Here is a 13,956-nt window from a genome sequence, read left to right as displayed (position 1 = left end):
CACATAGATTGGTAGGTTTGTTGGTCTGGAAGAGGCATGCGATAGAGTTGTCTGTAAGGTTCTGTGAAACAGGTGGGGAAAATGACGCGAAGAGCTGGTGAGTATGGGACTATGAATGAGCAGAACCAAAACTTGTTCTGCGATTTCGGTTGTCTATCCCAGTTTCTCCCATATTGCCTTAGATGGTGTATATCCTAATCTACTAATCTGCACCGACTTCCGGTATCTTGGGTCGCACATCGACCGTGACGTGGAAAATATAATAAAAGTGCTTTGGATGAAAGACAGGTCGACAGGTTTCTGTAACAACTTCACCCTCTTCAATGATTGACTAACGGCGGCCCTGGGATCTCTTGTAATGTAATAATTAGAATTCTGGGCAACGAAAGTGGCGGATGAAACGACAATGTTGAGATGGATGTGTGGAGTGACTATACCTTGTACTTTTGGCACTTGAAAAAAGTGTAAACAAACCGGAGCCGTCAAATTTGACAGATCCAGGGATAGTGAACCTTTTAAGGCCAGAAACCTTTTCCTGTAAAATTTAGCTTAAAACCAATATTTCGTAAAAAGTCATAATTTTTCGTTGGTAAACTTCGGGAGATAAGGATTCTAACGATACCCCACTTGACCTAGTAACTTGACATTTACAGTTGGCCCCCCTTCCATTTTGGCCATTTTCTATAATTAATATTAATATATTTTTTAAAATAATAGTTTCAGCTTGTAGAGGTTTAAAATGTTCATAACTGTTCCAAATTTCAAATCGATAGCGTAAGTAGTTCTCGAGATATTTAGAAATGTGACAGACATACAGACAGACGGACAGAGCGTCGCCATAAGGGTTCCTTTTGTACCTTTTTGGTACGGAACCCTAAAAAACATAAATATAACAATCATCAACACAAATATCGAACTCGGAACAGATGATGATGATAATTGATAACAAGCAATGGCAAATGTTAGACATATAAAATTAAAAATAGCGTAAGTTGTACTACCTTTATATTTTAGTAGAGTTAGTGCGTTTTCACATTATCCGATCCGATATCGGATGTAGGACCGATATCCCATACATTACAGGCGCCATCTTGGATTTTTCCATCGAAATCCTTCCGACATCCGATATCGGATCGGATAATGTGAAACCGGAGTTACACCCAGATTAAAATGCAACCATAAGTTTTAAACCTCTGCAAAATTAGGTACTTTTTGGTTGATGATTCCCTGAAGAAAATAATAATATTCATTAAATGTAATGACGATATTTTTATATTCGTGAAGGTGTATACGTTTCGTCAAATTAAACGAAATTACATGTTAGTGGAATGAAATGGAAAATAGTAGTGAGCTCAATTATTTTTAAATAGAGAAAAAAATTCAGGAACCAAACGTTACCTAATAAACAACCCTCAAATTTGACAGCTCAGGTTTGTTTACACTTTTTTCAAGTGCCAAAAGTACAAGGTATAGAATGGATCGGATTAGGAATGAGTGAGTACCTAAGGGAAAGTTCAAAAGAGAAGATGAGGAGCAGTTATGTAAAGAGTACAGACACATAAAGTATGATTGTCTTATAGGCCAAAGAATATTAAGGACGTTGATGTTGATGGACGGTGATTGAAGGGTAAATCCAAACAGCGATGGACAGATTGCGCGAAAGAGAGAAAGTGCTAAGATTTCGAAAGACGAGGAGAATGGAAGAGAAATACTAGTTGTACCAGTCCCACATAACGTGGGATAAGGGTAGGAGGAAAAATATGTTCAACAAGGACCGTTTTACTAGAATTTATGACGTAATTTCAGATGTAAAGAACCTTTTTGCACTTAAACAGAAACATAGGACCCTTCCTTGTGGAAAACCAAAAATAGTTTCAACTTTGGAATATAAGTGACACTATTACATAAGACAAACTGTCCAACAATTTTATGTGTGATAACATATTACTTAAATGTTACTTAATAAAATATACATCTTAGCTTAAATATTAGGTACTAGCTGAATTTGGTAAGACTTATACCAAATTGGAATAATAACACTGATCACTGAGGCCCCCGTCGCGGGCTCCTCCTCGAGACAATGGTAGTTAATTATTTCGTGTTCAAAATATCTACAAGCTTTACAGTCTTCGGTTTCACTTACATTATACATCCCTGTCGAATCAGTGTGTCATATTTTGTACTAAGTTTTAACAAACGACAAAGCTTTCAAAAAGTACATATTTTATACCGTTGCATCAGGCACAGATTGAGGGCATTTTTGTTTAAATGTTATTATATCTCTTGATGTGTGCCTAATGCAAAGAAATTCGTAGCACCCACATAAAACATGTACTATGTATAAATAGGCCGCACAACATAAATTCATTGTTTAAACACGAATCACCAACCGGCCAGAACTAATATTTACAGCATGCTACTAAAACTTACAAGCATGTTCGCAATTCAATGCATGTCAACAATATTATAATCTATCTACTAAACGATATAACATAACTATACAGTATTTTTAGCAACTCATATCTAACGACATATTGCCACATAAACAGGACTCAAATCTAAACGTAATCTCTGGCCGGCATGTATCAGCAACTAATGCATAATATTGGTCACTTTTTAAGCTCACTGCAGCCATTATGGCAGAATATTTTTTTCTGCATTTAATGCAGTTAATTGTATGTAGGTATACGTATTTAATTTAATATATCAAGTAAAATTCCTATGTGATAATAAAATATATTAAATCTTTGTGCTAACTTACAATAAATTCATTTTTTATAAACTATATACTATTCATAGTATCAAGAAAACCAATCGGTTATAATAATTTCCTAGGCGCGCTTTGCACGCATTGGTCTGTGTAGATACTTCCTTAGTTAAACAATGAAGGACAGCAAACGTCCAAACGTGAATCGTCGGTCGTCGAACACTTTATGTTACTACACTATTCGCCTATGTATAATACATATTTCGTTGTTTCTGTTGTTTAAAACGGGCATTTGTGATGACGTGAAAGTGGAAGGTAGGAAACTTTATGTACGACAGTAATGTAACCGACGTTTTGTACAATGATTTAGATCCCTTATGGTTACTGTCCAATTTAAACACCTGTTTATGTATATTTGACGGGAGAGAGCATTGTTGTTTCCATATCGGCGACGGTACGCAGCGGTACAGTGCATCTGTCACATTAATTATTAATTAGTTACACATTTCGGTAGCAGGATACTACTATAAGTAGTGACCATACTGTATTTTGCTATAGTACGCGATCGACTCGATCTACATGATTCATAAAATCAACCACAAGTGTGAAATGTTATAATACATATATCAATAAAGCAATAGTGGTTTCTGGGTATAATTTAGCGTCAAGACCAATTTTTAGGTTAATAGCTAATGGTCGTATCATAATCTCACTGTAAGTTTATTGACTCGACATTTTGGGAGTGAACCGTGCGATCTATCGTTATAAAACTTATTAGCATTGAACCTTCACTGAAGGCATACGAGGTCATTGTACACAGTAGAGATACGCAACTGTTGAATATCTGTACAAATATAAAGCGGGCCTAGATTTATATACATTCTGCGCGGCGGTGAGGGGTGACTAGAGGTCGACGTAGGGCGGGCCGTCGATCTTGTCGAGGTCGGCCAGCAGCTCGGCGGCGGGCGTGAGCGGCTCCAGCATGTCCATCTCGTGCAGCGGCGAGCCGAGCGCCTCGCCGTCCAGCGCGCCGCCGGCCGCGCCGCCACCGCCCAGCCCGCCGCACACCTCCACCGAGTTGCCGTTGATCAGGAAGTCGCGGTTGCTGTAGCTGAACACGCTGCGCTCCTCCGCCAGCTGCGGCGTCGACGGCACCGACTTGGACGAGATCCCGTTCGCCGCGGCCGAGTACTCGCTCGGCCCGAACAATTCGCGAGGGCGACGAGAATCAATCTGCAAATTTGGCGCCGCACGTTTGAAAGGTAACGGAGTACTCGGAACTGAACGTGATGTATAGTATTTGTTTTTATCCGTTACCAACTCTGACAAATCGAATTCGATACTGTGCGCTCGTTTCAAAAAATCCTCGACGTTGTCAGTCGAGGCCGAGGTGTCTTCCGGGTAGGAGTGGTTAAAATGGTTAGCTAATTGACCGTCAGACTGGTCGAGTAGTTCCCCGTCGCCGGGGATGAGCGAGTTTAACTGCTCGTCCGACAGGATCTGCTGCTCCGGCAACGGATCGCAACCGTTACTCAGAGGATTTCCGGAGCTTAGAATGGTTTGAGCGGCTGTCGAGTTAAGTACATTGTTACTGCTGTCTATGGCGTCATATATTTTATCCAACGTTTCGGGGTTGAGGCCCGCTTTAGATATGTCACAAGTGTCGGCTAGAGAGCCAAAGTCGCAGAACTCGTTGGGCACGGGAGTGGGCGGCACGGATCCGACGGGCGTGTGTATGTAGGAGGCGAGCGGGCCGCCCACGCCCGGCTTCAGCGGCACCGACTGCGAGCGGAAGCAGGCCTCGTGGTCCGGTCGGTAGCTCCCCAGCGACTCCTGGAAGAACTGACTCACCTCACTCGATAGAGGGTCCGCCGACAGCGGCTGAGCCATGTCTCCGTTCATCCCGTCTCGAAACTGTACATGCGGAAGGAAGTTTAGATGTAGGTTGCTGGAGCCATTCGACACGTTCGCGTTACACTGAAACATGTGGCTCTTATATTGTGATGTCAATATGTTAGGCGAGGGAGGCGCCGACATGGGCTGGCAATATTTCACGTTAGGCCCGCATAAAGAAGTTTTAGGAAAAAACTTCTGGTCGTTGGGAATAGCGAACGGCTTGGTGTTCGGGTCTCCGACACCCAACGACAACGGATTTCTTCTCTTTCTCCCGTTGAGCTTGGGTATGGGCCGGGGACAGAGCCGCGAGCGCGGCACCGGCGTGTTGCGCGGGCTCACGAAGGGGCTGGCGGCCGTGCTGTGTGAGATGGGCGACGTCTGCAGCGACCCGCCCATTATCGCGGGCTTGCTCATCTTCGACGGACTGTGACCTCTCTGGACGAACCCGACCGGAGATTTTGTATGAAAATTTCCGGGAGAGTGGCAGCCGTCCGAAATGGGAACAAAGTCATATTGCTGCGTTCTTGTGGTTGGACTTTGAGGTACGTTATGACTGTTTCCGTTGTAGAGATGAGTTGCCGGCGCAGTCGATACTTGACCTGCACCGCCCGGGTTCGTGTAGGGCATTGCGGTTCCGTTACCGTTAGGGATCGTCGCACAATGTTTGCGACCGTTCGATTCGGCTTGGCCGGTCGAAGTCGATCCGTTCATAGTCACAATACCAGTGTTTATGACCGGTTTGAATGCGCCTTCTGTGACTGCAGACTTGGCGACGTTAACGACGGAATCGCGTACGTTTTCTCGAGGTAGCTGAATTTCTTTATTTAGTGGAAGGTTCTGAGAACTGGACCCGCTTTGATTTTTCAGATTTTTTGCAAGTAACTCTCTTAGCTGGGATATTTTTTCATTTTTGCCTTGACTATGGTCGTCTTGCGGGTCCAGGCCTGTGTCTAAAAAAGCAGCAGCATCAGCACAAGCGGGCGCGGGCGCGGGCGCGGACGCGGGCGCGGGCGGCGGCGCCGGCTCGCCGCCGCGCTGGTGGAAGTACTGCAGCAGCTCCTCCTCGTGCTCCTGGCTGTTGCCCTCGTTGAGGTAGTCGTCGAGCGCGTGCTTGTCGATGTTGCAAATGCTGATCACGCGTTCTCTGTTCAGTATTTCCGAGTGTTTCTCTTCGCATATCATGCCCGTCTTGATGTTTATCCCGTCCAAGCCGCAGCACGAGTCGGGCGTGGCCGGCCGCTCCGGCGACTCGGTCCCGTCCGCAGAGATCCGTTTCGTTCTGGTGATCCGTTCTAGTGTGGGTTTCCGTATTTTGCTGCGCTCACACTTAGGCGTCGGAGCCTTCACCGACCGTGTCGGACTCGCCGCCTCCTGTTGCTCCCGGGCCAGCGCCGCGGCGGTGCTTTTGGACCGGCTCGATACGTTTTTTGGATCCTCTAAAAAAGCAACCTCTGAACGACTTGACGAATCCGCTCCGGTCCCGGAAGCGGAGGTGGAGGCGGCGAGCGCCTGCCGCGCGGCGCTCAGCTTGCCACCTAGAATCTCAGCGGCTCGCATTTTCTTCGGCAGGTATTCGGTCCTGGGAAAATCCTCCGGAGCGTGAGCTGGGGGCCCCGCGGGCGGCGCTCGGCTGTCGGCCGGCGCCGGCCGAGGCGAACCCGCGCGCGTCTCGCTCTGGTACGTCTCCAGTATCAGCTTTTTACCCGGCAGGTGAAGGCGCACAGGCGCCGGCGGCGGCTCGGGCGGCCGTCGGCGCTGCCACTCCGTGCGCTCGGTGGACAAGTCGAGAGAGGCGTCGCTGCTGAGGTTGATCGGGAGGTTGTGAGTGGCGTCCGCCGGCAGAGTGAGGTCGCGCGCGGCGTAGGGAGGCTCGAAGACGTAGGCGTCGGGGCGGTAGTCGTGGCCGGGGATGGCGGGGTGCGGCGCGGGCGGCGGGTGCGCGCGCGGCGGCGCGGCGTACGGCGGGAAGGAGGGCGGGCGCGCCTCGTACACGTAGGCGGGCTGGTAGTGGTAGGGGGACTCGACGGCGGGGTCGGCCTCGTGCTTGACGGCCGCGTGCGCGTGCGGGCCGGCCGGCGCGAGCCCGCCGCGCGCGCCGTGCGCCGGGTACGACGTGGAAGGCGGCGACTCGCTCGATATCTCCACACCTTTGTTCTTCTTCGGTCGACCTGGTGTACCTTGCGTCTAAAAAAGAGAACGTAATCCTTTATTACATTGTTTTCAGGTATATGATAACAGAAACGCAGTACCTACCTAGTTGTTTTATCATCATAATATTCATAATTATACTATAAATACCCATATTCTGATTTCTGATTGACATACACAACAGAAAGCCGAAGGTAAATTAGAAAAGCCGTAATCCAGACGCGGAAATGGCATTGGATTGGACACATCCTCAGAAAACCTGATACCCACCTATCCAAAATGGTCCTGGAATATACCCGGAAAGCGCAAACCATGCCGCCCTAAATCGACCAGGCGTCGCTCAGTTCAGCAGGAGCTCAGGGTGCTAGGCATGGAGTGGGAGGAGGTTACCCAAACTGTCCAAGACTGGAGTAAATGGAGAAATATGATTCGAGCCCTACACCCCAGCAGAGGGTAACAGGATGCAAAGAAGAAGAAGAAACAAGAAAAGCAAGAAAGTTCAACCTTGCCATCAAGTATAAGAAATAAGAAGCGATTTCAAGATAAAGATGATTAATAAGAACATTGTGCAACAAGGGGAGGAAGTTGAATATTACTAACGAGAGTAAGTTAAATCGCGACGGCTTGCCGGAGCGATTTAAAGACTCGAGTTAGTAATATTCATACTCCCCAAGTTACACACAATGTTTTTCATCACACTCGCAATGTAAAAAATATGTAAATAGATGTAAAAAAGTTAAGTACGGTACAAGAAATTTCAAAGAACGATTTTTCTATAACTCACGCTCCGCCTGCGTGCAATAGCACATTTAAAGTGCGGGTGTGATGAAAAGAATGTTAAATGAGAATTAAGTTTTGTGCGGGGTCATGTTATATTTTTTAACTAGGGACTATGTAAAAACGTATTTTGGCAAAATTTACATTGTTTAATAAAAAAAGTATGCAAACCTGCAATTTCCGTTTCAGCTGTTTCATCAATTGTCTGTTTGTTGGATCCTCTGAAGATCCTAGTCCTGGAAAAAAAAACATAGACTGGTAAATCAATAATCCTATTCATAATTAAGTTTGCAATAAGCAGATACCAAAATTGTTATGATTATACAAAGTTCCGTCGTTGATTGCACGAATTCATAATCCTAACATAAAATCATAAACGCGAAAGTAACTGTTACTTCTTCACACTTAAGTCGCTGAACTGGCTGAGCTGAATTTTTCTATGAAGATAGTTTAAGGACATGAAAAAGTTTATATTTTTAACCGCCGCCACAAATCTCAAGAAAAGGTTCTCAATTCGTCTGTATTTTTTTTTTATGTTTGTTCCACGATATCTCCGTCGTTACTGGACCGATTTGGATTGTATACATATATGCAATTATGCATACAGATTGGTCCCATTTCTGATGATGGGAATTGGGATCCTGGAGAAATCGAGGGAACTTCTCAATTCTTAAAGGCATATGATTTTTGTGTTTTTATAAGAAGTGACATTTATTAGTTAGGAGATTTGTTATATTTGTTAAGAGCGTTTTCAAAAAATCTGCTTGCTCGCATTTCGGCGCCGGCGGCGCTGGCGTGCGCCTGTGTGCAGACGCACACTATAACCTGAAGCATAACGATTGTAGCCTGCGATCCTCTTCGAACCAACCTTACGTGCGGCTAGAGCGAAAGGGATAGCATTCATGGTCGGTACCGCCACGCCGTCAGTAGCGTTGCGGACTAACCATTATTGATACATGCGTAAAAATACCACCATATATATTACATATTTGCATACATGATTTCGTGCATCAATACTTGACCTTTTAGTTTAATTATTAAACTTATCACAGTTTTTAGGGTTCCGTAGTCAACTAGGAACCCTTATAGTTTCGCCATGTCTGTCTGTCCGTCCGTCCGTCCATCCGTCCGCGGATAATCTCAGTAACCGTAAGCACTAGAAAGCTGAAATTTGGTACCAATATGTATATCAATCACGCCAACAAAGTGCAAAAATAAAAAATGAAAAAAAATGTTTTATTAGGGTACCCCCCCTACATGTAAAGTGGGGGATGATATTTTTTTTCATTCCAACCCCAACGTGTGATATATTGTTGGATAGGCATTTAAAAATGAATAAGGGTTTACTAAAATTGTTTTTTGATAATATTATTATTTTCGGAACTAATCGCTCCTAAAGGAAAAAAAAGTGCGTCCCCCCCCCTCTAACTTTTGAACCATATGTTTAAAAAATATGAAAAAAATCACAAAAGTAGAACTTTACAAAGACTTTCTAGGAAAATTAATTTGAACTTGATAGGTTCAGTAGTTTTTGAGAAAAATACGGAAAACTACGGAACCTTACACTGAGCGTGGCCCGACACGCTCTTGGCCGGTTTTTCTATTAAAACGTGTGTAGCCTTGGAAGAAATAAATTAAAAAACTTTTATAATATAATAAATTGTGTATATAATATTGTCTTCTGTCACCGCGATAGTTACTCATGAAATAAATTAATGGAATCAGATTATATCGCGTATAATGAATATAATCCGTTTTCTTAGTTTTATTTCATTTTGTATATGATATGTTTTCTAGGTACATATGTATAATGGAACTAAGATCGGTTTTCTTTAATTTTAAGTAGTTTTTTTATATTTAAAATGTGTTATTGTGTTTTTAGGTTTTCGTAGTCTGTCCGTCCGTCCTTATCCGTCCGCGGATAATCTCAGTGACCGTTAGCACTAGAGAGCTAAAATTTGGTACCAATATGTATATCAGTCACGCCGATAAAGTTCAAAAATAAAAAGTGGAAAAAATGTTTTATTAGGGTACCCCCCCTACACGTAAAGTAGGGAGTGATTTTTTTTTTCATTTCAACCCTAACGTGTGATATATTGTTGGATAGGTATTTAAAAATGAATTACTGAAATCGTTTTTTTGATAATATTAACATTTTCGGAAATAATCGCTCCTAAAGGAAAAAAAAGTGTTCCCCCCCCCCTCTAACTTTTTAACCATATATTTAAAAAATATTTAAAAAATCACAAAAGTAGAACTTTATAAACTTTCTAGGAAAACTGTTTTGAACTTGATAGGTTCTGTAGTTTTTGAGAAAAATACGGAAAACTACGGAACCCTACACTGAGCATGGCCCGACACGCTCTTGGCCGGTTTTTAAATATTATGTTGTTTTAATTGCATGGAGCACTGGCAGGTCCACATCTATGTATTAGTTTTTTGTAAGGAAATACAACTCTACGCTACGCCTACCTGCTTTAATTGACTGGTGACACACTGAGACAGTGGATGCGCCAGAGTATAAAAGAGTGATTACCATCTCTTGTCAAAGATCTTGTTGAGACGAATCAGACAGACCCAAACACGAAGTTGTTTCAAGACCTGGTTGATGAATTCTCTTGACTACCTTCCGGCTTCACCATCAGATCCTGGGTACCATCTCTTGTCAAAGATCTTGTTGAGACGAATCAAACGAGCCCAAACACGAAGTTGTTTCAAGACCTGGTTGATGGATTTTCTTGACTACCTTCCAGCTTCATCATCAGATCCTGGGTACCATCTCTTGTCAAAGATCTTGTTGAGACGAATCAAACGAGCCCAAACATAAAGGAGTTTCAAGACCTGGTTGTTGAATACTCTTGACTACCTTCCGGCTTCACCATCAGATCCTGGGTACCATCACCTCTTGTCAAAGATCTTGTTGAGGCGAATCAAACGAGCCCAAACACGAAATGGTTTCAAGACCTGGTTGATGAGAACTCATGACTACCATCTGACTTCATCATCAGATCCTGAGTACCATCTATTGTCAAAGATTTTGTTGACACGAGTCACTACCTAAAATGATATTCAATAATAAATAATACTTACTAAAAATATTACTCAAGTTAATTAGTTAGTTACCAAAGTCGTCAACCCAAGGATCAAAGTTTTCGGTCGCAGTATACATGCAACAGTACAGCCAAACACGCACACAAGTGCGGTTTTGGACACGGCGGGTGCCGCACACAATGACAAAATAACTTCGCGATCGTCGAGCCGCGTGCGGAGCGGATTGACATACGTCCTGCCCCCACAAGCTCTGCCGCGGTACTGACATCGCAAGCGCGCGTAACCGGTAATAAGGAGGCATTTTTAAAAAATCGTGAAAAATATTAAATTGCAATTAATAGAATTTTTTGCATAAAATCTGTTTAAGTAAGCGTTGCAGATTATTTTTATATTAAAACTACTTCAAAAACACGTAAGTTTTCGAAGAAATTGACACTTATTCTGAGGTGATTTCTGAAACAAATTGGATTCATCATATCCTCATTTACTCTATTCTAAAGCCTTATAACAAAGAAGTAGTCTCAGAAGATTGTAGTACAGGATATACATAATACAAATTTACCACTTGAAGCATTCAGAACTATCCAAATGTTACAAATTAGACGGACTAAGTCAGCACTTTTCGCGGGTTTTCCTAAACATGCACCAGAAAAAAAATCATAATTAATTAAGTGAGTTAGTTTTTAAAAATCCAGTCTCACAACATGTAAGTTAAGAAGATGTCCTAATCGAATCTTGAACTTAATAATTCTGTTAGATGACGGAAAGTATAGCATTTTGCCGACTAAAACTATCAATTTTACATTATTACGACGTTTTCGTTGAATGGCCTCTTAATATGCTTAACATAACAAATCATTTGACAGAAACCCAAAAACTACCTATAAAGACGAGTGGGCAAATAGTGCTTTTCTCAGTGTTTGCATCGAATGCAGCGATATATTGATGTGAATCTAACGATTAATTTCGAATTGGTTGAATCTATTAGGCTCTATGTACAAGGAGGCGCTTAAACAATTTTACGATTTCTATCAACTTGAATCGAAATGACAGACTCTGCCACAGCACTAGATTAAAAAACCGGCCAAGAGCGTGTCGGGCCACGCTCAGTGTAGGGTTCCGTAGTTTTCCGTATTTTTCTCAAAAACTACTGAACCTATCAAGTTCAACACAATTTTCCTAGAAATTCTTTATAAAGTTCTACTTTTGTGATTTTTTTCATATTTTTTAAACATATGGTTCAAAAGTTAGAGGGGGGGGACGCACTTTTTTTCCTTTAGGAGCGATTATTTCCGAAAATATTAATATTATTAAAAAACCGGCCAAGAGCGTGTCGGGCCACGCTCAGTGTAGGGTTCCGTAGTTTTCCGTATTTTTCTCAAAAACTACTGAACCTATCAAGTTCAAAACAATTTTCCTAGAAAGTCTTTATAAAGTTCTACTTTTGTGATTTTTTTCATATTTTTTAAACATATGGTTCAAAAGTTAGAGGGGGGGGACGCACTTTTTTTCCTTTAGGAGCGATTATTTCCGAAAATATTAATATTATCAAAAAACGATCTTAGTAAACCCTTATTCATTTTTAAATACCTATCCAACAATATATCACACGTTGGGGTTGGAATGAAAAAAAATATCAGCCCCCACTTTACATGTAGGGGGGGTACCCTAATAAAACATTTTTTTCCATTTTTAGGGTTCCGTACCTCATAGAGGAAAAACGGAACCCTTATAGGATCACTCGCGTGTCTGTCCCTCTGTCACAGCCGATTTCTCCGAAACTACTGGACCGATTTACTTGAAATTTGGCACACGTATGTAAACCTGTGGCCCAAAGACGGACATGTAATTTAATTAAATGAAATTTAATCACAGGGGTCACTTTTGGGGGGTAAAATTGAAAATTAAAAATCAAAGTTATTAAAACTATATTGTGTTACATATCAAATGAAAGAGCATTTTATCAGCATCTGAAATATATTTTTTTTATATTTTTTATTTTGGTAATTTAGAAGTAATTTAAGAAAATAAGCAAAAAATTACCATTCCCCCCCCCCCCCCTTATCTCCAAAAACTACTTAGCGTAAAATTTTCAAAAAAATACACGAGATAGCCCTCTACCTGTAGATTACAGGAAAACCTATTAGAAATCTACAGTCAAGCGTAAGTCGGACTTAAGAGAAAAAAACTCAGATTACGAATTTCACTCACTGCCGCTGCAAGTAGTTACTAAACGACTTAAAATTGTGTAAGCGCGTTGGACAGGTATAAAGAAATCAATTTCTGTTTCGTTTTGCTTTAGAAATTGTTAAAAAAAAATCATTTTCCAAAATGACTTAAGTTCCTACTAAAAAGGAGGCGCTTAAGACCGTTTAGAACTTCACTGACCATAATATTGCCCACATAGGTCCAAAAAAAGGTGTATAATATATACGAAAACAAAAAAATTGTGCCACCGACAACCAAAATCTGAAGTCTATTTGCTCTATCTCTTATAGTTTCCAAAATATACGCAAAATCTTTATAGTACGAAATTTAGTGTACCTACGTTGCCATTACATGTCGTCAGGCGCTCATGACCTTTTTGTATGGAAATGTCGAAATCCGACTCGCACTTGACCAATTTTCTTAGAAAGTTGTGTTTTATTATAGTTTTGAAGGAGGTTTCTTGTTTTTAACCACCAACGCAAAAACGACGGAGTGTTATAATAATAATAGGTTTGACGCTTGACATGTCTGTATGTCTGTGGCTATGAAGCTCCCGAACGAATCAATCGATTTTGATTTAGTTTTTAATGTTTAAGGTGAATTCGTCGAGAGTTTTTTTTGTACCACGTAGGTGGCAAACAGGCATACGGTCCGCCTGATGGAAAGCGGTCACTGTAACCTATGGACGCCTGCCACTCAAGGAGTGGCACATGTGCGTTGCCGACTCGACACTTGTACAAATCTGTACTTAGAAGGGGCCTGGGTGCCGACGACTCAAAGGACAATCTATTGTCCTAATTACTTCCGTTGTCAGCATACCGCACCCTCGTTGAGCTCTGGCTGCCTTACTCACTGGCAGGAACACAACAATGAGTAAGGTCTAGTGCTACTTGACTGCGGTCTTTTGTAAAGCGGAGGTATACTTCCCCAGTTAGACTCTGTTCTACCTTAGGCCGTTTTCACATTATCCGATCCGATATCGGATGTAGGAAGGACGTAAAATGTAAGATTTATGCGCTTCCAGGTCTTCATTTATGTATTTAATAGATCATTATTACTAAAAAACGATATAAAACGCAAAAATTGCGGATTTAATGCCGATGGCACTCTCCTACAACAGTTTTTGTCCGAGGCACCATCGAACTGCCGATATCGGCAGGACGCTTCCG

At 42.2% G+C, this 13,956-nt stretch overlaps 1 protein-coding gene across 2 annotated transcripts in view; it reads right to left on the bottom strand.

Annotated features, from left to right (window-relative positions):
• Positions 1-1,476: 1,476 nt before the first annotated feature.
• Positions 1,477-13,956, bottom strand: part of LOC125240811 — a 41,339-nt gene continuing 28,859 nt past the window's right edge. For both annotated transcript variants that reach the window (XM_048148933.1, XM_048148935.1), the window contains 2 exons: positions 7,700-7,764; positions 1,477-6,787 (listed from right to left, as the gene is read on the bottom strand). In XM_048148933.1, coding sequence (XP_048004890.1) covers positions 3,611-6,787; positions 7,700-7,764 — 3,242 coding nt within the window. In that variant the 3' untranslated portion in view covers positions 1,477-3,610. The remainder of the gene's footprint in view (positions 6,788-7,699; positions 7,765-13,956) is intronic.

The sequence above is a fragment of the Leguminivora glycinivorella genome, chromosome Z, assembly GCF_023078275.1.
Source record: "Leguminivora glycinivorella isolate SPB_JAAS2020 chromosome Z, LegGlyc_1.1, whole genome shotgun sequence".
In the NCBI taxonomy this organism is placed as follows: domain Eukaryota; kingdom Metazoa; phylum Arthropoda; class Insecta; order Lepidoptera; family Tortricidae; genus Leguminivora; species Leguminivora glycinivorella.
Note: the sequence above shows the minus strand (reverse complement) of the source record. Positions and strands in the feature narration are given on the sequence as shown.